The 15,621-nt window shown below is 35.3% G+C and overlaps 1 protein-coding gene across 45 annotated transcripts in view; it reads left to right on the top strand.

Moving 5' to 3' along the window:
- CLASP2 (cytoplasmic linker associated protein 2) overlaps positions 1-15,621 on the top strand; it is a 177,324-nt gene that overhangs the window by 131,874 nt on the left and 29,829 nt on the right. For 24 of the 45 annotated variants that reach the window (XM_072793517.1, XM_072793556.1, XM_072793521.1 and 21 more), the window contains 3 exons: positions 4,612-4,775; positions 5,766-5,844; positions 10,187-10,330. In XM_072793517.1, the coding sequence (XP_072649618.1) occupies positions 4,612-4,775; positions 5,766-5,844; positions 10,187-10,330 (387 nt within the window). Of the gene's footprint in view, positions 1-4,611; positions 4,776-5,765; positions 5,845-5,976; positions 6,028-10,186; positions 10,331-15,621 lie in introns of all 45 variants that reach the window. The other 21 variants (XM_072793516.1, XM_072793514.1, XM_072793515.1 and 18 more) reach the window with 1 other exon arrangement.

Here is a 15,621-nt window from a genome sequence, read left to right as displayed (position 1 = left end):
GATAGAAGTGAGATTGAGAAAAGACTGCCTCAACTGTAATAGCTCAAATGTTACCATTGTTTTCCAATAAATTACACCTGTGAGATATGTGGAATTATAAACTGATTCCATTGAAGGTTGGTTCTATTGAATTATTAGAAATAATTCCCAATTTCCACAATTACTAAAAAAATCTTTAGCCCTAATCCTCCCATATGTACTTTCTAATATTCTATAAATTTCATTCCATGAAAGCAAAGAAAACAGTTTATGGAGCAGTGGCTCTCAAATTTCTTTTCTGAAATCAAGTTTTTAGCTCTAATATTAGCATATCTACATTCCACTTTCTCTGTTAATTTTAGGTAAGGAAATGGGAGGATATCAACATCTAACATCAGTGAACCTGTGATAGAGTGTCAAGTAAGAAAAAAAAATTTTTTTAAAGATTTTATTTATTTATATATGAGAGACACAGAGAGGCAGAGACACAGGCAGAGGGAGAAGCAAGCTCCATGCAGGGAGCCCAATGCGAGACTCGGTCCCAGGACCCCAGGATCACGCCCTGGGCCAAAGGTGGCGCTAAACCGCTTAGCCACTTGGGCTGCCCTCAAGTAAAAAATTTTATGTGAAATTCTCAATATATGTTTTGGATAGATATATATAGGCATGTATATTATCAGTAAGTACTATTGATAGGATTTAAATATTATGAAAATAATAGAATTCTCTATGTGGAATACTATAAATAACATGTCTACATTTCTTTCATCTGTACTCATATATAATCAAGAGAAATTTCTATTTAGGAGAATCAGAAATCTTCTTAAAGAAAATAGCAGTTCAGATCTTGTCAGGAACATAAACTTTGGATATGTCAGCATGAAAAGAAAGGGCCTCCTGGAAATGACTGGCATGAGTCCAGAGAAATGGGAGATGTCAGAAAGTTTATAGGAGAGAGAAAGAAGTTAATCTTGGCTGGGTTGAAGGGGAGATCTTATATCTTCCCTTGCCATTGAGAAAAAAAGGGCTGGCTACCAATTACAGGGTAACTCTCCATGTAAGAGAAATCCTTACTCTTTAAGGAACTTTTTCCGCACATTAATTGAGCTTTTTTTTTTTTAATTTTTATTTATTTATGATAGTCACAGAGAGAGAGAGAGAGAGAGGCAGAGACACAGGCAGAAGGAGAAGCAGGCTCCATGCACCAGAAGCCCGATGTGGGATTCGATCCCGGGTCTCCAGGATCGCGCCCTGGGCCAAAGGCAGGCACCAAACCACTGCACCACCCAGGGATCCCTTGAGCAGCTTTTTGTTCAGTCTTCAGCTTCTGATAAACTTTGAGCTTGGCTCTAACTGGTAATGCAAGACTATGTAAAAAATAGAGGCTTTATTCTCAAATGTTATATGTTCCAAATGGGAAGATAATAAAAATACAGAAAAAGTTAAATAGCACTGGTAAGTAAGTCCCACAACAGTTCCAAGGGGCCAAATTCTAAGTGGTGTAAGAAGCTTTCTGACTGGGACATGAGTGGTAAACTTTGTAGTGAGAAACATGCTGTGTGTAAATAGAGGAGTATGGTAAAAAACCAGGAGTGTGGTGAGATGTGCTCAGGGACAAAGACTTTATGTTGCCAGATAGTCCAAGGTCAGTTTGGAGAGTTAGAACATTGTCTAAGTATTTGAGACATTATTTTGTAGACTATTCTATAGACGATGGAGGATTTTGTTTCTCTCAGAAGAATGATATCACAGTTTGATGGTAAGAAAGAAGCATGAGTTGACCTGCTACCTGTTCTGTAAATAAAGTTAGATTGGAATGCAGCTGTGCTCACTTCTTGGCATACTGTCTTTGGCTGTGCTACAGTGGCAGAGTAGTTGTGACAGACATTGTATGGCCTACAAAGCCTAGAATATGTACTTACCTAGAATATGTACTTACCTGGCTTCTTCCAGAAATCCAGACTTGAGGTCAGAAAGACCTGGTGCCTATAGTGACAGTATAATGAACAGATTTGGGAAAGGCCAAAAGCTATTTTAGAGGTTATGAGGCTTTGTAGTCTAGAGCAGAGGGGGCCTGTTAAGGTCACACTTTTGATGAAAAGCAAATCACGAAGACTGGCTCTCCATCACTGCACATTTAGAATGCAGAAGGAAAATCCCTGACAACAGAAATGAAAGAAAGAAAAGAAATAATAATGGGAAAGCAGTGGCAAGCTACAGAATGACTAAGCATCCCAAACTAATGAAAAAGCTACTACTTTTTGTGATTAGGAGATAATTGGTGGGAAGGAAACACAAGGATAAATTCTTAAGATGTTATCTTTTGTAGCTATACGCAAAGGATTGAGATTGAGAATATAAAAATAAAGATAGTAGTGGAGACCATATGGAGAGCAAGAATCCAGAATAGAAAGATGAGTCTTAACCGGGATAAAATTGGCTCTCCCATGTAAAAACAATTACCAGAAGGATGTCTATGGAGGAAATGAAAGTAGGGGGAAAGTCAGTGGAGAATTTATGTGGAATGACAATGAAGTAGATGAAGTTATCTCATAATGGAGTGGATGGAACACAGCTGAAAACGAACTAACTTAGCTTTAAGTCATGACCCAACCTTTCACTATGGAAACCTTGGACAAGTCACATAATTTTCTGGTTCTCAGTTTCCTGAGAACCAGATAAAATGGGAGAGTTGACTTGGGAATTGTAATATTGATTTTGCTATAGTGAAAGCTTAAAGTTGGAATCTTCAAGAGAAGAGACAAGAGTTAAAGCAAGATTAAAAGTTAAAGAATTTGAGTGTGGTGCCTGGCAAACTAGGTTTGTGGGATGGGCAGAAAGCCCTGATGTGTAGTGTTTGCTATAATTCCTTAGGTGTAAACACTTGTGCCATTGCTGATTTCAAGCTATCAGCTAGCTTACAAAATTCCTAAATATTTTAAGAATCAGCTTTCTAGGCAAGTACTAACTGAGTCCAACACACTACCCGGCAGATTTGCCAGGGGCCAACCAATAAGAGTCAGTACTAAATTAGATACATGCATTTGCCCTAAAGTAGGTTTAGTGGAGTTCCTCAACAGTATTCTAGACCCAGAGGAGATGGCCAGAGGCCATTTAATTGAGACAGTGGGCCGACTTTTAAATTTAAGAGAAGCTAGGTTTTTAGGTATGGTTGGGAAAGTGGGATGGAAGTTAATGACTCTTCATTGTGAATAAGAGCAGTGTTGAAAAGATACTGCCTGGGAATCAGAGAATATTAGGAAATTTAAGATAGTCATAGTTTCTGCTTTTACACTTAGAGTGCGTCTTGAGAAAATAGCTAGAGTTTATTTTTTTCTAACTCAGATTCAAATATTAAACCTTAGTTATAATTCTAATCAGGAAAATCCTTCATTCCTAAGTTAAGAGAAAAAATGGGAGTGCATGTATAATTGCATAAAGGAAATTCAAGAATAAGGAATATATTGAGAACAAAACTCATTACTCCTCAAATTAGCAAAGTTTTGAGGTTATTAGCTTTTTTAAACCATAGTTTTTATAGTCTGTTGTGATTATACATTGTCTTATGATAGCTGACATTGGTCCTACAATTTTTTTCTTCTTTACCTAGAAATAAATTCTGCAGTATGAATTGAATTTCTTATAGAGATAGAACCTTAATGTTGGTCATTTTTCATGAGTATCTTAATGAAATGCATTACTTAAGAATATTAGCTTTCCTTTCCTTAAAATTTTTTATCTCATAAAACTTTTCAAACTACTTGATTAATATTGCAGCCAAGTAAAAAACCCATCAAAAGAAATGGAGACTGGGGTGCCTGGGTGGCTTAGTGGTTGAGCAGCTGCCTTTGACTCGGGTCCTGATCCCAGGGTCCTGGGATCAAGTCCTGCATCGGGCTCCCCACAGGGAGCCTGCTTTTCCCTCTGTCTATGTCTCTGCCTCTCTCTCTCTCTGTGTCTCATGAATAAATAAAAATATTTAAAAAAAATAGAAAAATAGAAACTAATAGCCATCTATAATTTTTTAGAAATCACTAAAATTAAGATGTAGATTTGTATCCTGAATTTATTTTAGGTACAGTTATAGTTATCCCAGATCATTTAAAATTACATTTGGGGCAGTTTTAATAAATAATGTATCTCATACCACTTTGTGACATCTGACAGATTGAGATATCTAAGAGTCTCTAATTAGCCCAGTATGTCAGAATGTTGTTATACTTTAAGGTAACTGTCAGCAAAGTCATTACCTGAGTGCCACTCTTCCAAAGAGCTAAGAGCTGGTGAGGCTATCAATAGGTAATTCCTTGCCCTAGATTTCAGTTTAACTGGATTTTAAGCTATGGCATCATTGACAGCATTAGGTGTGGCAGTCATTATGGCCAAAGTTTCTTTACCAAGTGATGCTGCATGGAATAGCTAATTGTTGAACTTCGGCAGAAGTTGGATAACAGTTCAAACGTACTCTTGTATCACAGAGTCCAATGAAAAGCAAGAGAGATTGTTTTTCCGCTTGGCTGCCAATCGCTGTGCCTCTGATTCCTGTATTCCCTTTCTATTTTGATTTTCAATTGATCATAAAGGTCAATATTTCCTCCTTTTTCTCTCCCTTTCCCTATTTATCCACTTTAGGTATTCAGCATGTTTTTGGAGACTCTAGTGGATTTTATACAAGTCCACAAAGATGACCTTCAGGACTGGTTGTTTGTACTGCTAACACAACTATTAAAAAAAATGGGTGCTGATTTGCTTGGGTCTGTACAGGCAAAAGTTCAGAAAGCCCTTGATGTTACAAGGTAATATTTTCTTCATATATTTCAAGTTTATCCAGTAGTCATCAGGAATGTTTGGTTTCTGTGTTTAGATTTCTGAGTCCTTTTGATCCATTTAGAGCCACATATTCATTTGAAAATTGCTAATGATGCCCATTCACATGGGTATAGCTAATGCGACATTGGCCCATAAATCAAACACTGCCTTTATTTTCTAAAACCGTCATGTACATTGGTTGAATAATTCAAAGATGATATTTTATCTTAATTAGATTGAAAGCAGAGTTGAAGATCTTATTCAATCTAATGTAAACATAAAAAATATTTCCTAAATTTGAAAAGAATGTTTTATTATGCACTTAAATATTCAGAATCTTTTTTCAGAAGAGTTTGAACCAATGTTATATTTCTACTCTCTTGTATAGATTGTTGAGGTGATTTATTTCAATACCCATTTACTAGGTTGAGGTGAGTCTAGAATTCAGATATTAGGTCTGGGGAAATATCTCTATAAACATTATTAGTTCATTTTTTTCTTTTTCTTTTTAAGATGTTTTTATTCATTTATTTTAGAGAGTGTGCAAGCAGAGGGAGAGGCAGAGAGAGAATCTCAAGCAGACTCCCTGCTAAGGACAGAGCCCAGTGTGGGACTCCATCTCATGACCCTGAGATCATGACCTGAGCTTAAATCAAGAGTCGGACCCTTAACCGACTGAGCCACTCAAGCACCCCACAACTTTTTTTTTTCTGATTAAATCCAGAGTTGAGGCAAGACACAGCATTATTTATTATCTTGTTGCTTTTTAACCCCCAAAAGGATATAGATTCAAATGTTCACATTGTTCTGGGAATAATTGGTGTACGGTACTACATAAACTATACCACTTACAGTTGCTACTTCATACATGCTCTTTGAATGACACGTTTTGGTATTAAGCATAATTTTCTGTTTAGTTTGGTAAATGTTTACTTGCTGATTAATTTTTGTTTTGCTTTATTCTTTGCTTATTTCAGAGAATCTTTTCCAAATGATCTTCAGTTTAATATTCTAATGAGATTTACTGTTGATCAGACCCAAACACCAAGCTTGAAGGTAAAAAATTAAAGTTTTTCAAAGACATTGTAAGGAATTGAAGTATTTTATTAATAAAGTTATATTGATATTTGTATTTCTGTCCAATGAGCAGCTGTTCCATCAGTGGATTTTGTTTTTATAAACTTTCAGACAGTCAAGCCAGCACTTCGGGACCAGCTTCACTCTTTTTGGAGCTCCAAGGTTTTTTTGTTTTTGTTTTAATCTGCATTATTTCTTTTCTTAACTCTCTTTAAAAATTCTGCCGTGTTTCAGAGAATGTTTGTATGCATCTGATTTCAACTACTAACCTCTGTAAGCCCTTTAAGCATGCACAGATTTATTTCAAATGTTACTCAAATGCCAGACTGTCTCTTGAAGAAGCTTACTGGGGATTTCCATTTAGAAGGCAGCACAATTATGGCCATCTAACTCTAAGCTGGTAATGCAGACTTGGAAGTCTTATCTAATTTTATGTTTGTGATTTCCCAATGCTTATTTTTTTAGTTTAGAAGTTTCAGTAGGTATTTTGGGCAAAATGTCAGTTTTGCCTATATATTTATTTTAGTAAATAAAAATTTTTAAGTTTAATCTCCCTACTATTCTCCAGTTCTCCTTAACTGAAAGAGTAACTTTTCTTTTTGCAATGTGGTATTTCTAATGTGTGCATAAAATTTAGAATCAGGATTAACTTTCTCAATTATTAGCACACATTTTCTAGTTAATTTATATGAAAATGAGGTGAATTCCAATTTGTGACTTAAAATAATTATTAAGTTTAACATAAAAGAAAAAATAATTTAATGCAAAATCCTCTGAATTCTTTACTACAGATGTTTTCTTAGTGAGTTTTATTAAATGAGATTAAAGTCAGGGAAATAACAAGCATATGTGCATTTACAAGCCTTATATTTTTCTGCTCTCTTCTGCACGAAATAAATTTCTATAAGCATTATTGCCCATGATCAATTTTCCTTTAAATTTCTGAATATGATTTTGCCTTAAAAATCACAGTTATGTTTCTTCCCAGAGTTACCTGACGCTCAACATAATGTTAATTTCTCAGACCTGCTTTGTGAAAGGGATTCCACCTATTTTGATTTTAAAATGTGACCTACAGAAAGAGAATCATTTACTTTATTGATAAATATGTTTTGAATTCATTGTCTTAGCCATTGTGCAAGGCATTCCTAAGAATATATAATTTACAATCTTTTTATCATTATTATAGTGCATGATAAATTGTAACAAGGGTTATGATTTAGGTACTAGGGGTACCTAGTTTAGGTAGGTATTCAAGTGCTGTTGAAAATGTACATAGAGATATTTCATGGGCCAGTGGAAAGGGAGGTCTCTAAACCATTAGCTTAAGAAATAGAGAAGTTCAGGGAGAGAATAAAGTTGCTGGGTGCCTAAAGAAAAAGACTATGGGAAACAAACAAATTAAAATTAGCTTTCCTGGCTGATGAATCCCTGACCTCTACCTCTGAAACTTAGTAATACATTATATGTTAATTAATTAAATTTAAATTAAAAAAATTTTAAAATAAAGTTAGCTTCCCTATTAGAAAATGGAGACTGGATTTACAGACTATTTTTTATATACATGCATTATGTATTATATAAACACATGCAGGCAAAGCAGGCAAAGCTGTAGGGAAAAACCACTCTTCAATTCTAAATTGATATTTTAAGATAACAAGGAAAAGTTAAATTGGAGTCGTACCTGTGCCCAAAAATAAAAGTAACTTTAGATGGGTGGCAGATTAAGATTAAAAACTTGAACAGGGGACGCCTGGGTGGCTCAGCAGTTGAGCGTCTCCCTTTGGCTCAGGGCGTGATCCCCGGGGTTCCGGGATCGAGTTCCGCGTCGGGCTCCCCGCATGGAGCCTGCTTCTCTCTCCGCCTGTGTCTCTGCCTCTGTCTATGTCTCTCATGAATGAATGGATAAATAAATAAATAGGAGGAAGGAAGGAAGGAAGGAAGGAAGGAAGGAAGGAAGGAAGGAAGGAAGGAAGGAAGGAAGGAAGGAAGGAAGGAAGGAAGGAAGGAAGAAGAAAGAAAGAAAGAAAGAAAGAAAGAAAAGAAAGAAAGAAAGAAAGAAAGAAAGAAAGAAAGAAAGAAAGAAAGAAAGAAAGAAAGAAAGAAAAGAAAAGAAAGAAAAGAAAAAAAAAGAAAGAAGAAAAGGGAAAAAAAAAGAAAAGAAAAGAAAGAAAAGAAAAGACAAGACCTGAACAGGTTATAGAAAGACACAACTTGAGATCTATAAAATTCTTTACTAAAAGAATGATGGATCTTTTAGATAAAGGAGAAAATTTTATATGAAATTTTATTTCTCACAGTCATGTGGTTAAATGTCAGACAAGAAGCAATAAAATGGTGCAAATGGCAATACAGAGTGATTTTGAGTAATATTTTAAAAAATAATTTTGGTGACCTCTTTTTCTGGGTTTCACAGATATGCTGTAAAGTTAATGCACATTTTAGTGGGATAATTTTTCCTTCTCTGAAGAAGAATGCATGTTTGTGTTACTAAAATTATGGATGGTATGTCAACTTACGAAATAGCCTACTTAAATCTAAACTTTCAAATGATTATTACATGTGTATTGTGGTTATTTTGCCTAGTGGTATAATAAACACACCTATCCTGTTGAAACCCTTTAAAACTTTACACACCTCTATAAATTGCCAAGACACTGCACTAGTTGAATCTCACATAGCACAAATAATTATATTCAACTATTGACGGTGGTGGTAAATTGAAAACAAACTACATTGATGTTCATTCTTTGATTTACTATAGTCACCTTTCAGTTAGTTATCCACATTTCATAGAAGGTGACATGGCTTCAAGAATCCAGAATATGAGATGTTGCTGTAATTTATTGGGCCTGCTACCATAAAATTAACCGTAAGTCTCTTTCCCTCTCCACTGTACATTTTACCTGAGATGGCTGATAGGTTAACTCCATTTTTTCCAATATGTCTCTTAAAGTTATAGTTCTTAAAATTTATTCATTTTGAAATGAATGTAATCTGATCACTTTTTTCTTTTAAAAATCTTTTTAAAGATTTATTTTAGAGAGAAAGAACATGCATAACAGAGGGGGGAGAGGGAAAGGGGAAGAGAAGCCGACTTCCTGTTGAGCACAGAGCTTGATCCCATAACCTCATGAGTTGAACCAAAGTCAAGAGTCAAATGGTTAACCAACTAAACCACCCAGGCACCCCCTTTTTCTTTTATAAACTGGAGTCTGAAGGGGGAAATGTACAAGAGTCAGAACCTTATTTTAACACTTCACTGCCTTTAAACTTGGCACAGTACTTCCCAAAGACCTTATTGGGGTTGAATGAGACAAGTAGCATGTTAAGATCAATAACAAGGGCAGAAAGATCATTGTTACCTTAAGCTTTGGCAATAGTTTTCAGAGTTGCTGTTTTACTCATACATGTAAACTTTCCCAAGTCAGCAAATCAGTATTTAATACGCGTTCAACATCTGCCATATCCAAGGACTGTGCACTATGCCAGGTGCCATTTCTAAACAGAGTCCTTTAGAATCATTATTTAGAAACCCTAGAATGTTAGAAGATATGACCATTAAAGGTTTTCAACCTGCTTTTCTGTCCCAACATACCTGAGAGAAAGGAGATAATTTAATAGTGGCTTATGCTAAGGATGAAAAAGACTGAATAGAAGGAAGAAGCAATGTGTGCTTTGACCAACCTTCTGCTGATGGTGAAGCCTGCATTCGACCACACACCTACCTACCATGCACCCAAACATCAGGAATTACAAATATGTGTATTTTCTTCAGTGGTACTTTTGTAAAACTTCTTTGTGACACCTCTATTGAAAGGTATTTCTAGCAATTGATGGACCTATTAAGGAACATGATCTCATTGGGTGAATGTCACTGTATGTTTGGAGAAAAACCTGTATTGCCCACCTTGATTACTTACTTAGTTTAGGATACTTTATTTCCAGGATACTTTGGTTCATTTCCCCAAAAGCCAAATTACACTTAATTTATAAAGACTGGCTCCCAGGGAAATGTAGACAAGAGTCAGCTATAAGCTTTGAAGGCCGACTCAAGAAGGGTCTAATCTTGTCAAAAGAGTCTTCTGCACTTGTTTAGACACAGGGAATAAAACACCTGGGACTTAAAAGTTCTGCTATTATGTGAAAAACAAAAATCCACATTACCATGTGTTTGTATCTCAGGTATGTAAGTGGTTATATAATTTCTTTTTTGTTAATTTGTTTCATTTTGTATTGGTCGAAAGAATAATTATTTCTGAAGTATCATCTGTATCTCTCGGTGACTGATTGTCGTCTCTCATTGTGCTTACATCTGCAGGTGAAGGTTGCTATCCTTAAATACATAGAAACTCTGGCCAAACAGATGGATCCAGGAGATTTTATAAATTCCAGTGAAACTCGCCTGGCAGTGTCTCGGGTCATCACTTGGACAACAGAACCCAAAAGTTCTGATGTTCGGAAGGTATGTTTTAACTTAAGGTTTAGAAGATAAATTAGAAAAGCAATTGGTAATCAATACAAAAGATTTACCTTTTGACTGTGGAAGTATTCACTCCTACACCATGTGGTTTATTGCTACCTCCTTTCTTGTAGAAGCTTTGTTGTGGTATAAATAATTTGCCTTTCATTTTTTTCATTTGCCTGGGTTTTTTTTTTTTTATGTTGTTTATCTGTTCATATTTTCAACATCTCTGTAACATATCCATGGGTAACATTTTCCATGTGTTCAAAAACGTAAGTTAGTTATTTCATGGGAAGTTCCTTCCTAGACCTTCTGTTTTCTTTACCATCTTTTTAGCATTTCTCTTCACCCCAATCATTGATTTCTTGCATCTTATATGTAGCTCTGTTTACTCTCTTACTCTGTGAATAATTTTCTTCAATATTTACTGCAAATAAGCACATAGAATATAATATACATTTTATGACCTTTATTTCTAATGGCAAACACTTTACCCAACAGAAGCAGAATGTAGGGCAGCCCTGGTGGCGCAGCGGTTTAGCGCCGTCTGCAGCCCGAGGTGTGATCCTGGAGACCCGGGATCGAGTCCCACGTCGGGTTCCCTGCGGGGAGCCTGCTTCTCCCTCTGCCTGTGTCTCTGCCTCTCTCTCTCTGCGTCTCTATGAATAAATAAATAAAATCTTTAAAAAGATTTAAAAAAAAGCAGAATGTACATTCTTCTCAAGTGTACATGGAACAGTCTCTGAACATATTCTCTGACCACAATGGAATGAAATTAGAAATTAATAACAGGAAAATTTGGGGGGCTCACAAATATGTGGAGACTAAACAACATATTCCTAAATCACCAGTGGATCAAAGAAATCAAAAGGGAAATTAGAAAATACAGTGAGGTGAATGAAAATGAAAACATGACATAACAGAACTTATAGGATATAGGTACTTGTGAGTGGTGCTTAGAGGGAAATTTATAGCAGTTAATGCCTGTAATAATAAGGTCAAATTAGTGACCTTAACTACTACCTTATGACACTGGAAAAAGAAGAACAAACTAACTCTAAAGTAGACAGACATAATCAAGATTAAAGCACAATTTGGAAAAAAAAAAACAAAACACAATTTGGGGCACCTGGCTCAGTTAGTAGAGCACATAACTCTTGTTCTCCATGTTATGAGTTCAAGCCCCTCTTTGGGCATGGAGCCCACTTTGAAAAAAAAAAGATTAAAACACAAATTAATTAAACAAAACAATGATCAGTGAAACTAAAAGCAGGTTTTTCAAAGATCAATGAAATTGGCAAACTTTAAAGTATATTGACCAAAAAGAGATTAAAATTACTAGAATAGAAATGAAAGAGAGAATATGAGCAACCTTACAGAAAAAAAAGAATTGTAAAGGAATACAGTGAATAATTACATGCCTGTAACACAGATGAAACAAATCCTAGAAATATGTAGACTACCAAATTAACTCAAGAAGAAATAGATGTTAATAGAACAAGAGATTGACTTACTAATCAAAAAACTACCTACGAAGAGAAGCCTAGGTTCAGATGGTTTCCCTGGTGAATTCCACAAATTACTACCAATTCTTTAGAAACTTTCAAAAAAGAAGAAGGGACACTTTCCAACTCATTATGTGAGGGCAGATCAAGTACCTTGATACCAAACCCAGACAAAGACACCACAAAAAAAAAAAAAAAAACAAAAACAAAAACAAAAACTACAGACCAATATCTGTTACATGGATGTATTTAATCCTCGACAAAATATTAGCAAACTAAATCCTGCAACATACAAAAAAGAATTACCATGATTAAGTAAATGGGATTTATCCTAGGAATGCTAAATTAACATCTGAAAGTCTATTAACATAATATACCATATGAATCAAAAGATTAAAAACTCGATTGGCTGGCTCATTCAGTGGAACATATGACACTCCATCTCAGGGTTTTAAGTCCAAGTGCCACATTGGGTGTAGAGATTACTTAAAAATAAACTCTTAAAAGAAGGAAAAAAGAAAAAGCATCTGGTAAAATCTTAACATCATTTCATGATTTAACAAAAAATAAATGAAACCATGGAAAGAACTTTCTCAACCTAACAGAGGCACCTACAGCTAAAATCATAATTAATGCTGAAAGACTGGATGCTTCCTCCTTAAAATTAGGAGCAAGACAAAGATGTCTGCTCTCACTGTTTCTATTCAACATACATCATACAATTCAAGATATGCTATGCATTACACTATACTCTGGTCTAAGTAGAGTACTATTATGTCTCAAAATGTGCAATTCAACAATCTCTATATCTACTCAACTAGGGGTTCTAGCTAGGACAGTTAGGAGAAAGAAAGAAATAAAAGACATCTGGATTATAAATAAAAAAAGAAAAACTAGTTCCATTTACAAATGATATCTCATATAGAGAAAATCCTAAGGAATCACTAAAAAACTATTAGAACTAGTAAGTTCAGCAAGTTTGCAGGATATAAAACAGCACACAGAAAACAGTTCTATATTTCTAAACCCTTGGAGTGAGCAATCAAAAAGTGAAATTAGGAAAATAATTTCAGTTACAATAGCATTAAAAGGTTATAGAAATAAATTTTAACAAAAGAAGTGCAAATCCCAGAAGTTTGTAGAAATTTACAAGCTGATTCCAAAATTCATATGGAACTGCAAGAGTCTCAGAGTAGCTAAAACAGTCTTGAAAAAGAGCAAAGTAGGAGGACTTCACACGCTTCGTGATTTCAAAACCAAGTCAGGCATACCTCAGAAATACTGCAGATTCAGTTCCAAACCACTGCATAAAGCCAAATCACATAAATATTTTCATTTCCCAGTGTATATAAAATTTATCTTTGCACTATGCAGTGGTCCTTAACTGTGTCTTTTATTAAGTATGTCTAAAAAATGTATATACCTGAATTTTAAAATACTGCTAAAAAATGCTAACCATCATCTGAGAATTCAGAGTCCTAATCTTTTGGCAGGTGAAGGGATTATCTCAGTGTTTACTGATAAGAGTGGTGGTTGCTGAAGGTTGGGAAGGCTTTGGCAGTTTCTTGAAATTAGGCAGCAGTGGTGGAAAATAGTATGGAGATTCCTCAAACAAAAATAGAAATACTATATACACTACTGGGTATTACCCAAAAAAAATGAAAACACTAATTTGAAAAGATATTTGTAACCCTGTGTTTATTGCAGCATTATTTTTAATCGCCAAGAAGCAACTCAAGTGTCCATTGATAGATGAATGGATAAAGATGATTAGGTATTCATATACAATGGACCAGTTATAAAAAAGGATGACATCTTGCCATTTACAACAACATGGATGGGCCCAAAGGATATAATGCTAAGTGAGATATCAGATTGAAAAGGACAAATACAAAAAAAAAGAAAAAAAAGAAAGAAAAAGACAGATACCTTGTGATTTTTTTTTTTTTTTAAGATTTTATGTATTTAAGAGAGATTGAGCTTGGCTGGAGCAGAGGCGGAAGGACAGAGGGAACCTTAGAAGCAGACTCCCCACTGACAGGGAAGCCTGATCCCAGGACCCTGGGATCATGATCTGAGCCACAGGCAGATGCTTAACCACCTGAGCCACCCAGGTGCCCCTACCTTGTTTTCACATATATGAAATCTAAAAAACAAAACAATTGAATACATAAATAAAAAGCAGAATCAGACCTGTAAATACAGAAAACGATGACTGCCAGAGGGAAGGAGGCAGAGGATGGGGAAAATGGGTGAAGGAGAATGGAAAATACAGCCTTCAGTTATGGAATGAATAAGGTTATAAGAGGCACAGCATATGATATATAATTAGTGATATTGTAATGGTATTGTATGGTGACAGATGGTAGTTCTTGTGGTGAGCACAACATAACATAGAGAAGTTAAATCACCATGTTGTACATACATGTATATTCAAATTTTAAAAATTATTTTTAAATAAAAATAAAAAATACCTAGAATTCATTTTAAAAATAAGACAACAATGAAGTTTTCTCCATTGATCAAGTCTTCCTTTTGCCAACAATTTCTCAGTAATAGCATTTTACTCACAGACTTTCTTTAAAAATTGGAGTCAGTCCTCAAACCCTGCTGCTGCTTTATCAACTAAGTTTATATAATATTCTAAATCCTTTGTTGTTATTTCAACCATCTTCACAACATGTTCACCAGGAATAGATTCCATCTCAATTACTTTTCTTGCTCATCCATAAGAAGCAACTTAGTTTTATCATGAGATAGCAGTAATTCAGTCACATTTTCAGACTCCACTTCTAATCTAGTTCTGTTGCTAATTCCACCACATCTGCAGTTATGCCCTCCACTGAAGTCTTGAACCCCTCAAAGTCATCTGTGAGGCTTGGAATCAGCTTCTTCCAAACTCCTGTTTATGTTGATATTTGATCTCTCTCAAGTAATCACAAATGTTCTTGGCATCTAGAATTGGTGAATCCTCAGTAAATACTGTTTGAAAAAGTGTGCCAGTAAACTTGTTCAACACAGAGTTGCCACAAACCTCCAAAATGTATAAAAACTTATACAACTCAACACCCAAAATACAGTCCAATTTAAAAATGGGCAGATGACACGAACATCATGTATGTCTCCAAAGAAGACCTACAGATGGCCAGCAGACATATAAAAAGATGCTCCCATCACTCATCATCAGAGAAATGGAAATTAAAACCACAGTGAGATACTACCTCATAACTATCAAAATGGCTAAAATCAAAAACACAGGAAACAAGTATTGGCAAGGATATGGAGAAAAAGGAACCGTCTTGCACTGTTGATGGGAATGCAAGTTGGTACAGCCACTGTATGGAGGTTCCTCAAATTAAAAATAGAACTACCCTATGATCCAGGAATTACAATATTGGGTATTTATCCAAAGAATACAAGAACACTAATTCAAAGTGATACATGCACCTCTGTGTTTATAGCAGCATTATTTACAATAGCCACATTATTGAAGCAACCCAAGTGTCCATCAATTGATGAATAGACAAAGATGATGGTGTGTGTGTGTGTACATATAATGGAATATTATTCAGCCATTAAAAAGAATGGAATCGCACCATTTGCAATGACCTGGATAGAGCTAGAGAGTATAATGCTAAGCAAAATAAGTCAGAGAAAGAGAAATACCGTATAATTTCTCTCCTGTGAATTTAAGAAACAAAACAAGCAAGGGCGGGGGGGGAATGAAAGGGAAGCTCTTAACTATAAAGAACAAACTGAAGGGGCATCTGGCTGGCTCAGTGGGAG

The sequence above is a fragment of the Canis lupus genome, chromosome 22, assembly GCF_048164855.1.
Source record: "Canis lupus baileyi chromosome 22, mCanLup2.hap1, whole genome shotgun sequence".
NCBI lineage: Eukaryota > Metazoa > Chordata > Mammalia > Carnivora > Canidae > Canis > Canis lupus.
Note: the sequence above shows the minus strand (reverse complement) of the source record. Positions and strands in the feature narration are given on the sequence as shown.